The 17189-nt window shown below is 34.1% G+C and overlaps 1 protein-coding gene across 1 annotated transcript; it reads right to left on the reverse strand.

Moving 5' to 3' along the window:
• Positions 1-1743: 1743 nt before the first annotated feature.
• On the reverse strand, positions 1744-10527 carry LOC141459089 (repulsive guidance molecule B-like). The gene is made up of 8 exons (XM_074137664.1): positions 10350-10527; positions 6166-6262; positions 5482-5577; positions 4496-4706; positions 4010-4274; positions 3744-3925; positions 3146-3287; positions 1744-3058 (listed from the first exon to the last, which is right to left on the reverse strand). The coding sequence occupies exons 3-8, from the start codon at positions 5525-5527 to the stop codon at positions 2855-2857; spliced, it is 1050 nt and encodes a 349-aa protein (XP_073993765.1). The 5' UTR covers positions 5528-5577; positions 6166-6262; positions 10350-10527; the 3' UTR covers positions 1744-2854.
• Between the last annotated feature and the right edge of the window lie 6662 nt (positions 10528-17189).

The raw sequence follows: 17189 nt of genomic DNA on the forward strand, positions 1-17189 counted from the left end.
CACTCAACTTTCGCTTCTTAATAGGTGATTAAAACATCAAATTTTGAATTTTTAAAGAGGAAAGCGCTTAGACTCTTTATTTCACAATAGAATATGGGTGACTTATACAAAGCAATAATTGACAATGTTCAGGTAAGGTTGCCTAATTAAGTATTGTTGTATAGGATTTATTCGGGAATTTCAGCACAATGAATGCAGGGAATAAAAATTCCTCGTCTAAAAAAACAAAAACAAAAGACTTTTATTTTTTCTGATATTTCATATAAAAAGATATAATTTAATGTTAAAAATAATTTACAAATTTTTTTTAAAAAGGAAATCTCTGTTTACAATATATACACAACAAATTAAAGCTGCTCACCAAAGTTCCAATGGAAATAATTCACTTTTTTTAAATAATTATTATTTAAACAAACAAACAAAAAATTTAAACCTAGAACAAAATCCGAAAAGTACAACAAAAATATTAGAAAATAAATTATTTGAGATCTACATAAAAAAAAAAGAAAAAAAAATGCTAGAAAAATAAAATAAGGCGAGTTTGTAAATAGCAAAAGTTTAACTTTTATGCTATTAAGTGTTTGGACACGCGACGTTGGATAGTCTAGAAGATTTTATCAGTCACAAAGCAATACTCGTGGGTGGCACAAGTTAGCAAAACTAAAAGGAAACAAGATTCGGTTCGCCATAAAGTCTTGCTTTGTGTTGGTACAAGTATTTGACCAAGTTTAACTTGAAACTAAACTTATGTCTTCGAAAAGAAAGCTAGTCCAACAAAATCTACATGCTCACCACTTATCCTCGTCATCCAGAAAGGATAAGGCTCAAATCAGAGAAGTTTTGGCCAAATGAGCTCAGCGTAAATGGTCTCTAAGTTAGAGGATAAACAGTACAGTAAAGAAAAAATACCACCCACACCATCATGGAATTAGTTTAGTGAGTAATTTTTATTAAAGATCTGCTTTTTCTATGACGTGGGAAATTTTTTCGCCATCGACTCAATAAATTGTAGCAAATTGTTTGATAAAGTATTGGAAATGAAAGTACCTAATACAAGAATCTTTCAAGATATTTGCCATGGATGCGTACACCTACATTATCATGAACCCGAGAGGACACCAACAATGGAATTATTGTAAATATCGTTCTCCAAATATGATTAGGAATGCATGTGGCACGCTAGTAATATGCAATAAGGGCTTTACAAAACAACAAATACAATTAGAAAAGCATACAGTCTCTCTATTAATCAACAAAACTAATTCTTTATTTTCTGCCGTAACACTCAAGAAGATGCAAATTAACTCCTAATGGTACTAAGTTTATGGGTGTTATACCTAATTGTGCGATAACAGCTAAACTTTAATGATAGTTTTGGTTTACGGCCGTTGATAATTGACGAGTTTTGGGGAATATTGAGATGCGGTCAATCAATAAATTCAAACACAAATTTTGTTTCTTCATACCAACGTTTCGGTAAATTTGTGGAGATAAATGTTAAGCTAAATCATCATAACTGTTGTAAACGAAGAGAGTTTTGGGCTAAACTGAACAGGAAAAGCCAACAAAATTGTTCGAGGCCCTTAAAGGAACTGTATTTAACGTCAATCTGTTTTGTTGACAATTAAATGGTGTAGGCCTAGGGTATAGAGGATCTGGAGTTTATGATAAGAAAACTAGGAATGGAATATTAGAACTGGGTTGTGAGTATTAATTTCGAGAAGTATGTGTCAGCTGATGGGGTCGAAGAGAGGGTAAATTTATTTTAGAACTAAAGGTTGAAGCTGGTTTAACTATTTTAGGATCGCTGTTAGGATGTAAAAGAGATTCATAGATGGTAATAAAGGAGATTAACAGGAGAAATGGAGAGTGGCCCTCAGTTTTGAGGATATTAACTTACTCAGAGCAACTAAAAAATAAAATTTAATGTATTATTCCATTGTTAAGAGTATCCCCCTCGGTGCAGAGACCTGTACGAGCTCATCTCCCAGAAATCTAGACAAAAGATAAGAACAGCAGAATTAGAGTAATGGAAAAAGTAATGAGAAAAAAAATCTGCATGAATAGTGTAAGAAATGATGACAGTTGAAACCAGGCAAGCTAAGCTCGAGAACGAGAAGATGGCTCAGGTGAGGATTGGAGTGGGTACCCGGAATGAAAATAGTGATGTGGCCCGATGCAGCAGTGGAAAGTAGGTCCAAAGGAGTAAAACGCTGGTAGAGGTCTGTATAGCTCTTGAATTCGCAAAAGCACTGTACACTTCTACAGTGCCCATAAACTGAGGTTAAGTTCACGACTAAATACACTAATTCTGTCAGGTAGAATACCTCGTAAGGGACATGCTTTCATCTGCTTCGAAAGAAGAATAATACTAATGTTCAAATAAAATACTGTGTAAAACAGGTACAATTAATTCTGTACTGCAGTAGGGACAATTGGAAGGCATGGCCCGTCAAAAATCATCGAGACCTGTGATATAGCGAGAAGCCCTTCATGACATAAGCAGCTGTTTGCTACCTTGTTTTGCAAAACTAGCATTCGAATTAGCCTCTCGGTGTCCGGTGTATGGATTTATGAGTATGTATTAAATAAGACGTTAAGTTCGTGTCACTATGAAGTTTAAATACAAACTCGACCCTGGCCTGTTCTCGAGGAGTCCTCTGTTCTCGGAACAGCGCCTTCCAACCACTAGCTAGCAGTGAAAAAATACATGTATGTACAGCTTACTATTATTCTATCTAGTAACTTCTCTTGTTTCTCAAGTGAGTAATATTTCAGCACAACTTTCTCTTAATTTTTTAGATTTTCTTAGCTAATAAGAGAAAGTGTAAGGTAAAGGGAGGTAATTACATGTTTACAGATACAAAGAATAAGTTACAAGTGGGTAAGCGAACAGTATGTAATAGAATGGTGAAGCCGTCCTAGAGTATGCTATGTCGGCGATCGCAGGCTCTGCTAACACTCCGCTCATCAGTTCAAACACGCACCAGTCAGCGGATGTAGCGTTGACGTCAGCGTGCCGGGAACACCAGTGCGGCCAGGCTGCGCCATCCCATACCTGCATCAAAACAACCGAAGATCTGCTGAAGAAACAATACTCATATAAGTCTTAATTTTAACAGCAATTTTCATAGTTTCATTTTACCTGGTGAGCTTTCGGACATCCTCTCCTGCAAAGTTCAACTTCTCCACTGCTCTCTACAGGTCCAACAATTTCTACCGGCATGGACACTGAACAGCCCAGATACTGTCCAGCCTGCCTAATCGAAACATGTGTCCCAATATACCTGTAAAATTCAAAAATCAAAACCCACACTTGAAAAGTAACGTGGAAAATCAATAAGATGTCCGCGCTTCTGGTTAACAGATTTCTTCCAATTTGAAATCCTAGCAACGCTTTTGGGGTCTTATAGTATATATAAAGTAGCTGAGTACAAAACAAGCATAGTATTAACGGCACTTAAGAAGGATACCTTGGTTACAGTTTCCCGAAATCCCCTAAAATCAATTTCACCAGAAATAGTCAAAGCAAATTCATGTATTTCCATAATGCATGAAAATTGTTGGGGTCATTTTCGAGAGAATCACATTCGTAAAGTTGCGATTCCATTGGATATATTTTGGCCAAAACGTTATCATTGGAAGTGGCAATAGTAACAATATCGAGTGCCTAGCTAAGCTTTTTGCGACTTTTAGTGTTCAAGAGATATCTCAATTAAAGAGATTTCAATTAAAATGCTCACCTGAGATATATGTCCACAATCTGTAGTTTATCCATGGTTGTAGAATTAATAAGCACACTGTTTTGTTTGCCAGAAGAATCCGTGCCATCGATAAAGAATACCGGCAGAGCTGTCTCAGAGGTAGCTTCATAAGTCTTCTCTGAAGAACAGCCATCCTCAGTTGTCTTGATTATCACAGTTATCTGTTTATAAAATAGAGCCTAACATTAATAAATAGCTCAAAATACTTAAGACTGCTATGTGAAGATAGTTTGAGCAAAACTTACCTTGGTTGTGGCAATGCCTAAAGACTGGTCGATCCTCGAGTTGGTGATCTGTACAGCGAGGTAATCGTTATCCAATAATGGCCACGTGCCTACTACATTGCATTTCTGATAATGACTGGAGAAGGTTCTCAGATCAGGTGCACCGTACAGGCCACATTCCTGTTTGACCACAGTCTGCGCACGATGATATGTACACGCAAGATGTGCCGGCCTTGCAACGCCTTGTCTTCGTTCGCCTCTCAATTTGTGTTGAGAGCAGTTATACCTGTAGCCCATTAACATTGATATTGATCAGCTTACTATCCTTGTTGGTTATTAAAAAAATTAATAATGGTAATGTGGACCTTGGAAAGAAAAACAAGTTCAGGCCATCCATTGAATACATAAAGAGTACCTGCTGCAGAACTGGCAGTGTCTAAAAACATTTTCAGCCGCTATCTTCACTATATTAGAGATAATGTGATTAGGAAGAAATTTAAACTTTACCTTTTCGCTAGTGCATCGACCAATGAGGAGGTAGAATGGTAAGCGAGATCACCTCGGCAACCTTTTGTGGTCCTCTGGACACACTGACCAAATAGGCGCAGTTCCTGGCAGTAGGCAGGACTTGGCTCTGGCTGCTGGATGCCAGCTTCCTCTAGGCCGGCGGTGTATTCTCTTCGGCAACCCTCCAGTCGGGAACAGCCTCTTTTTGCACCTAGAAAGAATTTTTTTTTTTTAATTTAAATATCTCGACTCAAAGTAATCTATTCGGATGAAAACATTTTGGGCGCGTTCTAGTTAAAGAGTAGAGTTCAGATGTAACCGCACTACCAATAGGTTCCATCTCAAAACGAATGACTGTTCCACCTCGCGGACAGGAACTTTAATAAAAATTATTCATTTTTGGAGAATGGCTCCGCTGATGGGCCTAGATCAATCCATTGTATTTGTTTTACGGGTTTTAGAAATAATTTAATTTTTATCGCAATTAATAATTTGATCGATTAAACAAAAATAACTATTTCAAAACTTGTTTTAGCAGAATGAAGTTAGCTTTAGGCTTGCTGATGTGTAAGTTGATTTTGAATCCTGCCATAGCTACCGAAAACCACGAAACGGATGCTTTTAAGTAGCAGACAGTGGTCAGCTTACGAGTAAGATAAGAGAATATACTTCTACAATGGGGTCAGAAGTCTAGCTGACGGTAGATCGTAGAATCTAACCTGAGCAGCTCGTGAAGAAAAGCAGCCTTTCCGAAATACGTCCAATTATGAAATAGATGTTTGATGTTCAGATCTGTATGCCGGAGCTATTCTAGAACATTCAATTCCAGCAGGATCTGATAACCGAATTTTAGCTTACAACTAAGTAGACAATAAGAATCTACATTCTGAAATCAAGGTGTTTAATACATTGGCCTAGACGTTTCTTTTTGCCCACTTACAAGTAAAAAATACAGATAGTCATAAAATCTAGCAAAATATACTTACCAAATACTGCAGACATGAGTAAGAAGATAGTGTACATGCGGGCCATCGCGTGAAGGCGTCAGCCTTAGGGAACTAAAAAGCTGTCCATCACAACTCCTAGAAACAGTATATCATTTGTTAATATTGGTGTAATGTACGTGAGAGTGTATGTATGTGTGTAGGTATGTGTATATATGTATATACCACCTTGTACGATTTTTACAATGACAAAATATACAATTAAATTCAACGCGCTGTAAGCAGATGTTATTTGGTGCAAACATCGCGGATAAAACTCATTAGCTTATAGTGGTACTACAGCTCTTACCAATGTAACTAACAGTTACGGTGGTGAAAGATAAGTACGCAGTAGAGAGGGAAGAAGTAGGAATGACACCATTTTCCGACGGATACATCAATAATTATTATGAACTAAAAATTCAGCGCGACAGCAATTCACCAAAACTTAACCATTACTTAACGATCGAACTTATTATTAACTTATTGTTCTTAACTTTAATATAAGTTCACTATAATAAAAAGTCTTTTGAGGAAACGAGATGTTCCAGATCCCTTCTTTAAAAACTATTTTCTTAAAATGAATTAGAATTTTTAAAAAATAGGATTTGAGCCACTTTTTCGGATTCAAATATCCCAAAACAATTATTTTTGGTGAAAATTCAAAAATATACATCTAAAACTTGCCTGATGCTCATTCGAGGGCTTCACAGAAATATCGATACACTTTAAAGCAGACTACATCTTGAAAATCTCCAATGGGTGATGACACCATCTCACTTAACTGAAACAAAAACAATCAGAAGTGACCACTCACTCAATTGGTGCCTTTTATTTGCAGAGGCAAGAGGACACTTGCAAAGAAATTTTTCAAGGTCAGTTTAGCATGGAAAGAGTCGCTATAAATCAGAAAAAAGAAAACCTCTTTATGTTGAATAAGTATGTTAATTTTGTTCTAAAACTTAAAAGGTTTTCTTTTGTACTTTTCTTAAATTACTTTTTCTTTTTAAATTACACTTTGATTAGCAGTAGATAAGGTATAATTAATTTTTAAAATATGATTTTGCTGTAGTCGATTTACTTTTTTTTTCCTTGTCTTAGTTTATTTTTAGACTAATTGTCAAAATTAGAAATGAGATTATTATACAAGATATAGATTTAAAGGAGTCGATTACCAGCATAAGGTATAAAAAAAAAGTTTAGGTAGTATGAAATTTACGCCGCACGTCTTCAAACAAATAGTCCGAAGAGATAGAACAATGGAATACACACCGACGGGGAAAAGTGGTCAGTAGCCACTTACATTGGAGGACAAAAGATGGCAGAACAGTTGGCTGGAAGAGGGCTCCGATTTAGAGATTGGAAGAGTAGGAGACTCTGGTAAAATCTTACTTGACAGCAACTAAGTTGATGGAAATGCCAGATAAGTTCCAGGTTGCTGTTCTACATTACGAGGGTCGTTTGAAAAGTCCGTGCAAAAATAAAAACTACTTAATTTTTGGGGGTAAACCTTTTTTATTTTTCAACATAGTCTCCTTTCAGGCTTATACACTTCGTCCAACGCTGCTCTAGTTTGTTGATCCCTTCCGAATAATAGGATTTGTCCAAGTCTGAAAAATAGCCATTCGTTTCTGCAATCACTCCTCGTTTGAATAAAATCTTTTTCCCGCCAGCCATTTCTTCATATTGGGGAACAAATAGTAGTCCGAGGGAGCCAAGTCTGGAGAATAGGGGGGGTGTGAAACGAGTTGGAACCCTATTTCCATTAATTTTGCGACCACAACTGCTGAGGTGTGAGCTGGTGCGTTGTCGTGATGGAAAAGGACTTTTTTGTGGGCCAATCGTGGGCGTTTTTCTTGCAGCTCGGTTTTCAAACGGTCCAATAACGATGAATAATATGCACCTGTAATAGTTTTACCCTTTTCCAGATAGTCGATGAGGATTATTCCTTGCGAATCCCAAAAGACAGTCGCCATAATCTGTCCGGCCGAAGGAACGGTCTTCGCCTTTTTTGGCGCAGATTCCCTCTTGGTAACCCATGGTTTAGATTGTTCTTTGGTCTCAGGAGTGTTGTGATGTATCCATGTTTCATCCACAGTGACGAAACGATGCTTAAAGTCCTGCGGATTCTTCTGGAACAGCTGCAAACCGTCCTTGCAACACTTCACACGATTTCGTTTTTGGTCAAGCGTGAGCAATCGCGGCACCCATCTTGCGGATAGCTTTGTCATGTCCAAATGTTGATGCAAAATATTATGTACCCGTTCATTCGAGATGCCCACAGCACTAGCAATCTCACGCACCTTCATTCTTCTGTCATCCATCACCATATCATGGATTTTATCAATGATTTCTGGAGTAGTAACCTCAACAGGGCGTCCAGAACGTTCAGCGTCACTTGTGCCCATATGGCCACTCCGAAAATTTTGAAACCACTTATAAACTGTTCTAATCGAAGGTGCAGAGTCACCATAATGTTTATCAAGCTTCTCTTTAGTCTCCTGAGGCGTTTTGCCTTTCATAAAGTAGTGTTTAATCAACACACGAAATTCTTTTTCGTCCATTTTCTGAAAATCACTCGACTTCCTCGATTCAAACGAATGCCAAACACAAAGAAATAGACCGATCTGGCTGAAACTTGGTGTGTGTTCTTCCAAGAGATGCTACTAACTAAACATAACCTCGATACGCGCCAGTAGTGCTATCTCTCTGACTTTGCACGGACTTTTCAAACGACCCTCGTAATATTAGACCAGTACAGTAGCATGGTTCCTTATTCAGGACTTACTGAAGCCAGGTTACTCTTTATACAGTAAAACGAACTCCTTCGAATATCAAGCTTTTATATATTTTGGTCATCAACTATAGGCTATAAAAATACGTTAAGGATATGCATTATAGTGGGAAGTACACCCTGTAAAATTGAATTTAGCAGACAAAATAACATTTTTCCATTTACTAACAGAAAAACATACACGCCAAACTGTTTTTGGAAATTCTATGAAACTTCGAATCAGGCTTCATGAAAAAAGATTACATGTCGATTTATCAATTCAATTTTATTTAAAATCTATAGTAAAATAAACTATGATTAAATTATGACTAATTTTCATTAGGTAATTTCCTCTGGACCGCAACACTTAAATTTTAATCACATGTAAATGAAAAGGACAAATATAGCAAGAAAGAAGTGATACAATGATTGTTAATTTGTTTTTGTTTAATTGTCAGGATGATTTAAACTCGTTGCGCGCCTCTTCTCTCCAAAAACTCCCGGAGGTACCAAACAGAAAAGGATACAGCCTACAGACCCAAAAGACAACATTGCTGGTCAACTTCAAATTTGGAAATAAAGATTCCGCATTAGTTTCTTATTATAGAGGTGGCACTTTTAAGGGGTGCCTAACCCCTACCCCTTTCACAAAATGAATAGATTTAGTTACTATATGATGAATATAATTGGTTAACCAGTTTAAAGAAAATTATGGAAAACGTTTTAGAGAAAAATCTTTAAAGAACAATTCGGTAAAGTGGTAGTTCCAACAGGCGGATTTTGACCTTAACCTTAGTGTGACATCGTCTAGTTGGCTGAAGACTTTCGATTTTGATATTGTGCAAAAACTTAGTTCGTGAATACACAATAAGGTTATAAAGAACCCAATTTTTTTTTTTTTTTGCAGTTTCTGAATACCAAGAGAATCGGTTGAGAAGTGGGTCTTGACTGATTTTTATTTTATTTTAGGATGTACTCAAAATTTTTGTATACATCTTAAATCACATCGGCTATATCTCACGTTTTAAAGATTTGTTTAAAAATCATTTAAGACGTTTTGTGGTAGAGAGATGAAGTTAAACTGTACCTAATGTGCAGATCAGCATATTTTACGATTTTAATATATTTCTATTTAGGGTTTTCACTGCAATTGCATATATCAAAGAGTTCTCGAAGACGATAAAGCGAATGTTAAACTTACAATCTGTGGCCAGCTAGTACAATTAAAAAACGGATAATCTCAGTACGTTCAAATTTGATAACTGGTCAATGTGCCACCAGGGGAAATCTGACAATGTTTTCGGTCAAAATCAGCAGCAGATTGAAAGTATCAACTTTACCGAATAATTTTTCAATTTTTTTTATAAAACATTGTATACATTATACAGTTTTAAATCGCTTTTATTTTAAACATAATATCTGGCCCAAGTTAATTTAATTGTTTTTGTGATTTCCATGATTATAAACTTCTAATAGATTTCTTTGTTCTTAGCAGAATAACCATTTTTTTTTTTTAAATATTTTAATTTAAAACGTGATAATATCTGAGATTATTGGCGCCCATAATTTTTTTTTCTGTGAACTGCCGGTCGTGAAGCAGTGTTCTCTCGTTACTGACACTGTCCAACACCGGAAAATGAGAAGCTCCTAGGAAGGGCCAGAAAAGCTAAGGACCAGCAGTTGGATTTGAAGCAGAATAACAATTTATAGTAATATTTTATCAATTAATTAATCAGTAAAACAACAATACAGCAGCTTTATCTTCTTTTTTTTTTGAAAAATTTGAAAAAACATTTTTCAAACGTTCTTTAAAAGAAACGTTAAGAAAAGTAGTAAAAGTCTTGCGAGTGTTCGCACCTAATTGATTTTTTTTTCTAGTTCTAATATCGATCTGTCAATAAATGAATTATGAAGTTAATTAATAATAAAACAGTACGATCTTATCATTTTTTAAAAAAACAATTATTAACTGTTGAAATACAACCAATTCAAATTATTCTGAAGCATTGATTAAACTAAGCCAAATCTCTGATCTACTAGTCAGCTGGAGACATATGACAGAAATAGTTAAGGAATTACTGCAAAATTTAGGACTTACTTAAAGGATATTCCAATAAATTGGCTTCTAAACATGGAAATAATAAAACTTTAACATTAAATTCCACTAAAGTTATCACTAGAAATTTAAAATTCGCCTTAAAAATTAAAAGTTATGAATAGAAACAACAGCTGGGAGAGATGCACTACACTCCTCTCACAACAATATAAACTAAACTGAAGATTTTAGAATTCAGTCGGTTTTAGTGATGTTGAACCCTACGGCTAGAATTGACCTAGCCGACCGGGGGGGAAAATCTGGCCACAGCTCTGTGGTGATCTGTCTGTAGCTAGGGCTGCGAGATTGGTCGATCTTAGCCGAGCTATAGAGAGATCTGTCAGTGTTGAGTCCAAGTTAAAGCGGTATTGCTTGGAGAAGGTAGGAAATTTTAAAGGCAAGATCTTAAGTATCCCCAAAATCTAACATCAGAAAAACACTGCTATGTTTTGATACAATTGAATCAGTAATTTTGAAAAAGACAACATTCAAGAAAAGCAAATTTTAAAAAAATAAGTACGTAAAATATATAAATTATTATTTAAAGTTACTAATTGAATGAATTATTTGATATTTTGGAAAGACAATTTTAAGATTAAGGATTCAATTATCAAAGAATCGGTCCAGAACAAAAAACAACTCCATCTTTTAGCCGAAATTTCGACAAATTTATTGTCTTCTTCAGGCCCTGGATATTACAAATAAGACAATACAACTATTTAGAATATTGAACCACAGGACTACGAATACAACATATTAATACATCGTATTAAAACTATAAGAAATAAAATAAATTATAATCATAAGAAAAATATATTTCATTTTTTATAGTTTTAATTGTTTTATAGTTTTTAACTTTCAACACATTTGGTTACGCTCTCTAAAGCAATAATGGGCTATTGTAACTTTCTTGTAAATCTAGTTTATATTACAAATTTTTTCCGTGAGTATAAGTCTATTCACAGAATATCTCAAATTCGTAATTCTAAGCAAGTTTAATAAAGTTTCGAGATAAATCAATCAACTAAAAAGTGTAAATTAATTTAAACTTTTTTTCCTCCCAAGAGAAACCAATTTGGGGTGTTCTCGAAAAGCATATGTTAAATTTTGAGATAATTAGGGGTATTCTCGAAAATGGTTCTAGCGATTTGTATTAAACTTTGCGAGCTTATTATTACAATCACTTATTTGAAATAATTTTTTTCCCTAAAAGATTGGCCTAAAATGTTTTCTGTTTAGATGTAACTCTAAAAACTGTCAGGCGAAGTTTAGTTGGTTCTATCTATTTCAAATTACCATTCCATATGCGAGCAAAGTACGATATACCTTGGATTATATCTGGACCGTCGATTCAACTTACAACAGACAAAATATCAAAAAACGCTACCGGATACTGAAAAGTTCGCTATTAATCTCCTCCATAATGACATAGATATACCGATTTAGTTATTTTTTTGTATAATAGTACTACAACCTTTAAAAGGCCTCGGATTTCTAAGTAATGTTTATCCAGTCCCGTTGCTGTCTCTCGTTCTTCGCCTCCTATTGGCTAGTTCTTCCCCAAATCCTTCTCGATCTCCTCCAATTGTCCTCTATTTGAACTTACCAATTTTCTCCAAACCTCAGATTTGCCTTTATATAAAACTATTCCATCTGGTTTACATACAAGAAGTAATAAATTATACCTCAGCCTTTTCGCCAATGACAATTCTCTGTTATTCTCATTTTAAGTTGCCATCCTTCCTAAATTACAAGTGTTGCCATATAACACCTCAAGCGTATATGACCTGAAGACTGTGAAAAATTGGGATGTTTAGTTACAAAGGCACCTCACAATGGGTGTGTACTTTCGACAAGTGACACACGTGTTTGGCTTTTTGTTATATTCTACAGCAATGTACAGTTGTAAATAAGTAGTAACATAAAAATACAAAATACTCCAATTTAAATTAGAAATATGATTGCCTTGTAGTATTTTTAATTTAACAGTTTATTTACACATTAAATAGGTATATTTCACAAATCAATGTGTTCAAAAAATAAAACAAATGAAATCAAAATGAATAATAAAATAAAGCACTTAGGCAATATAATAATCTGTCCTTCAGGAGTCTGCTGCTCTAATATTAAAAATATTCGTAATGTAAAACAACAAAGAGAAAAAATATTCTTTAATTAATTTACGGGAAACAAAGAAGATTGAATAAACAGAAACCCTCTCGGAAAGAAGTTAATACACAAATAAATCGACGAAACTATAACATATAATATAGCATAAGAATAATAAAATATAGTTTTGAATTTAATAGTTGTACAGATTCAAATCATTTTGTCTTCCTTAACCACTCACATTAGTTAAGATCATTTCGTTTTTCTGCTGGGTAATTCAACAAACGCCGTGTCTATACTTGAACTTAACGTCGTTTTTTATCCCGAATCCATTCCAAATTTGTTTTTTTCTGTAAAACATTACAAATAAAAGTGATAGAAATAACATGTGTGTATTTATAATTTCAACTTAAAATAAAATTGAAACAGATGTTTCAATAATAATATGTAAAAAAAACTCGTGTTTCTGTTCTTGATATTGTATAGATTAAGAAACAGTGACTTATTCACATGGTACACCTTGGAGTGGTACTTAATTCTTAACAACATTTTGAAAAAACGAATGTCAAAGAACGGTGAAAAGATCTAAGGTGTTTACGCAGGTAAATAGTATGCAAAGTATAAATGAAATTGTTAATTTGGGAACAAATCTTATAAAAAAAAAAATGACGGATTTTAACAGAAATTTTGTTACCAAAAGGTGACAATAATATGAAAAAAAAAATACGTAGTTTAAGTATTCTGAGATACTTTAGTTTTAGAGATATTCTGTTAAAAGGTTTTTTAGAACATGCGCTAAAAACTTGTTTTATTTTTGTAATCAGAGATCTCAAAAAATGTAAGAGAAGGTGATTTCTAAAATTTGCTATTAGTATAAGAAATTAAAAAAAACGTGCAGACTTTTTTTTTCTTTTTAACTCCCTTTACATTTAGAAGAACTAATTAAGATGGCAAAAATAGGCTAGACTGGAAATGTTAGTTTTTCTAAACGATTTGATTAGTTTACTGCGATAATTGTAGCCTAAAGACCTTGCTAAAGATAAAGAGCCGGTGTTTTAAAAGTGTTTAAGCGGCCGGATAGGCAGTTTAGTAGGTAGGTGAGAGGAGTTTTGCCATTGACTGTACTAGGTACAGTACCGCTAATGAATAGAGGTGGTGGCCGGCAACTCACACCTCTAACGCTCCAACACAGGGCTTCGGCAATATATTACTCCCCCAGCGTCACATTTTGTAGTCTTATTGTAGCTCCGAGCTGACACCAGTCCAGGCCCAACTACAGCTTACAGCTTCTCTTATACTTTTTTGTTTTTTTTTTTACCCTAACAACACAACAAAAGGAATTCTTACAGAATCACGTTTAGGAATTCTTTATAAATATCAACTACCCACACAACCAGTCTCTTCTTGAGCCCACAAATCTGCTTGGATACAATTCTCATTCGACTAGGCTTTCACTGCAATCTTCGTAATACTTCTCAAGGCGATGTTCCACTAGAAATGAATTTTCTTGGTACAATAATTCTAATATAAATGGTAAAATCTGTGAGTATTCCAAGTAAAATTGTGAAACTGAAACATAAAAATTGTTGAAGTTTTCTTTAAAGATTATAAAAACAACTCTGGTATAAACATTAGCCAGAATTACTCTTACTGCTAATCACAATGTTATAACTCACAAATACTGTCCAAATTCCTGAAACATATTTGATTCTTACAACGAGTTTTTGAAATATTTAGCTGGCAAAACTGTTCATTAAAATTTAACCTAATTAGAAAGCCTATCCCTTCTCTGAGAACTACCCTAAACGAATGGAGTATAGAATGTTTAAACGAAGTTTATAGCAAACCCTAGGGAGCCTATTTATTTATTATAAATAAAATAAATGGGCAATCCAATAAAGAGGTACTTTCAGTTGAGGAATTTTTTGAAAACACATTTATTTCTCATTAACAATCTCCTTAACAAAAAACTTATAGTTTTAAAAGTTAAGTATAAGGGTTAATTAAACACCAAATGATGCGCACAAATAGCAAGTACCCAACAATTCATTAATACTTCTAGTATCATATTTTTTGGAAAGTATTAGATGTCACAGACCCTTATGCTGGGCCTTTTTTAACCCGTAAATATTTTTCTGTTAGTATATTAAAAGATGTATCTCAACATCATAGTTAGTATTAAAAAGGCAATTCATTTTAATTCTATTCCAAATTATTCTGAGTAATCATCAGTGAACGGCCAGTGGAGGATTAGGAAAAACGAAGAATTATACCAGATGTACAAAGAAGAAGATATCGTGACCTTTATAAAGAAAGGTCGTCTCCGCTGGTTAGGTCATGTACAGAGAATGGAGGAGGAAAGACTGCCTAAAAGGCTCCTCTATGGTCGACCTGGTGGAGCTCGCCGAACAGGTAGGACCTAGCTTGCGCTGGCTGGACGATCTCCAAGATGACCTCACCTCAATTGGTGTTAGGCGTTGGAAAATGAAGGCCAAAGAGACAAGGGTGTTTGGCAGAAGCTTGTGGAGGAGGCCTGGGTCCTTTAGGACCATAGATAGAATCATAAGAATATAATCATCACTGGCACATTAAAAAGAAAAAGGGGAAAGTTAGAGTTGGTCTATTACTGTTGTAATTTGAATTACGGAGTTAAAACTAAATTTTAGTCTTGAATTCGTCTTACGTGAGCACAAATTACATAGTTAGTAACAAATTAATAATACTTGTAATTATAATTAATTCATTTTCAAACTTTAATCTAATGTACACAAATGCACAAATATAATACATAATATAATGCACAAATTACATAGTTAGTAACAAATTAATAATACTTGTAATTATAATTAATTCATTTTCAAACTTTAATCTAATGTACACAAATGCACAAATATAATATATAATATAATGCACAAATTACATAGTTAGTAACAAATTAATAATACTTGTAATTATAATTAATTCATTTTCAAACTTTAATCTAATGTAGCCCTTTAATTGAGTACTTGTTGTAGAGAAGTGTTATAATCAAATAAAAATATACATATCTATTTTGTATTACGTATATATTACATTGTGGGGAGAACACCTAGATTAACAATGTAATTGAAGAAAACTACATTAACATTTAATATCAACAAACTAGATTAATTATTAATTACATATTATTATTAATGCTAAACTACTGCATAAAGTAAAGTACCAATCAGTTTAATTGAACAATGAAATGAACTTAAACCAACGATTTTTACTGCCTTCCGCTGCGCTAAACTTGCACTTAAATCATTAACAATACACAAAAGATTGACACATTGCATAAAATTGAACACTTCAGTGGGAATCACTTAAACCCTCCTCTCGGTCAGAAGTATCCTAAAAAGAATTTACTAGGTAAACTGTTACAAATAAAAGATGTTGATTTATATGTTTGCTATCACTATACAAAAAAAAAAAAGAAAAAAAGCAATATATTAAAATAGTGTTCTAAAACGGCCGACAGTCTTTCTTTGATTATGGAAATTTAGTCCCACATTCGATTCTTAATAATATAACACAAGTGGCCCAACTGTGAAACAAAAACTAAAAACAACTTGATGTTCATACAAAAAGGTGACAATAATCCTAAAGGAAAAATTGCCCAATTTCAGTCATAATTGGCAGAACATTGTATAACTTACCACAATTAAATGTATCAATTAGCGTCTTTAATTTGATGTCCGAAAATTGGTAAATATTTTTTAGATTTAAATATTTATAAAACAAAAAAATTATTCTACTTTTTCTTGAAACCTGTTCTCGTACTTCGCAGCGAAGAGCTGTTGCCGATAGTTTGCGTCGACAATCTACCTCTTTTCACGCCGTTCCATTCTATTTTATGTAAATTTCTTTAGCGGCATCTTCTTGTTGGTCTTACTCTACATCGCTGGCCGGCGTTTTTGTTTTGTAGATTGTCCTGACAACCCTCTCTCTTCCGCCATCTATATCAGTTGGTCAAAACATTTCTGTCTATTGTAGCCTTCACTAAGTAAATTTCATGGAGCATTGATCTTATCAAAAACAGTATTTCTCATTCAATTCTTTACAAGTCTTGTCTTTGATGTTTTGAATGAATTAAAACTGTCCGGTAGGACAGTTGTATAAGGGTTTTTATCTAAGCTGGTTTGATTCAGCTCCGAAGCAGATGTGTCTTAAATTTGACTGTTTAATATTCGATTCAATATTTGACTCTCTTTATTTAAATTACTATCAAACAATGACCATCATGAGTCGGCTAACTCAGCCTACCGATGAAGTGATTTCGAAGGATGCCCTTTTCTATCTTGCGATCAGGAGATTTCGAGGCAATCGATGCTTTAGCCGATTTGGTTCCATTTATTACAATTTTAAATATATATATTTTACAACCTTATACACTATTGAGGCTCATCTTATTGGTTGCACATAGGGATAATCTGGCGATAAAACGAAATCCTTTGTTAAAAAAGAAAAAATCCTTTAAAAGAAAGAATACTTTTATTCATTGACTATGTAGGTAGTCTCGGTATTGAATTGGTCATTTAATAAATTACCACAAATGCTTTCGTCTTTTGGTTTAGGTGAAATGTATCTTAATTGTGGTATCCACTTACAAGGTACAAAAATATTAACACAACTATGTGAACTAAATTTAGTATGCGAGCTTGGACAGGGCCTTTATGAAAATTTCACCCTTCTTGAACATTCTAGTTTATAAAA

Source organism: Rhodnius prolixus, unplaced genomic scaffold (genome assembly GCF_049639745.1).
Source record: "Rhodnius prolixus isolate KJV_2025 unplaced genomic scaffold, Rpr scaffold_11, whole genome shotgun sequence".
Classification (NCBI taxonomy): domain Eukaryota; kingdom Metazoa; phylum Arthropoda; class Insecta; order Hemiptera; family Reduviidae; genus Rhodnius; species Rhodnius prolixus.

What these genes read in the sequence shown, in the direction of transcription:
- LOC141459089 (XM_074137664.1), bottom strand. Translation starts at nt 5,527, where the DNA reads ATGGCCCGCATGTACACTATCTTCTTACTCATGTCTGCAGTATTTG. An exon ending in GTCGATGCACTAGCGAAAAG is followed by an intron (nt 4,275 to 4,495) that starts GTAAAGTTTAAA and finishes AATGGGCTACAG; the next exon opens with GTATAACTGCTCTCAACACA. An exon ending in ATTGTGGACATATATCTCAG is followed by an intron (nt 3,288 to 3,743) that starts GTGAGCATTTTA and finishes TGAATTTTACAG; the next exon opens with GTATATTGGGACACATGTTT.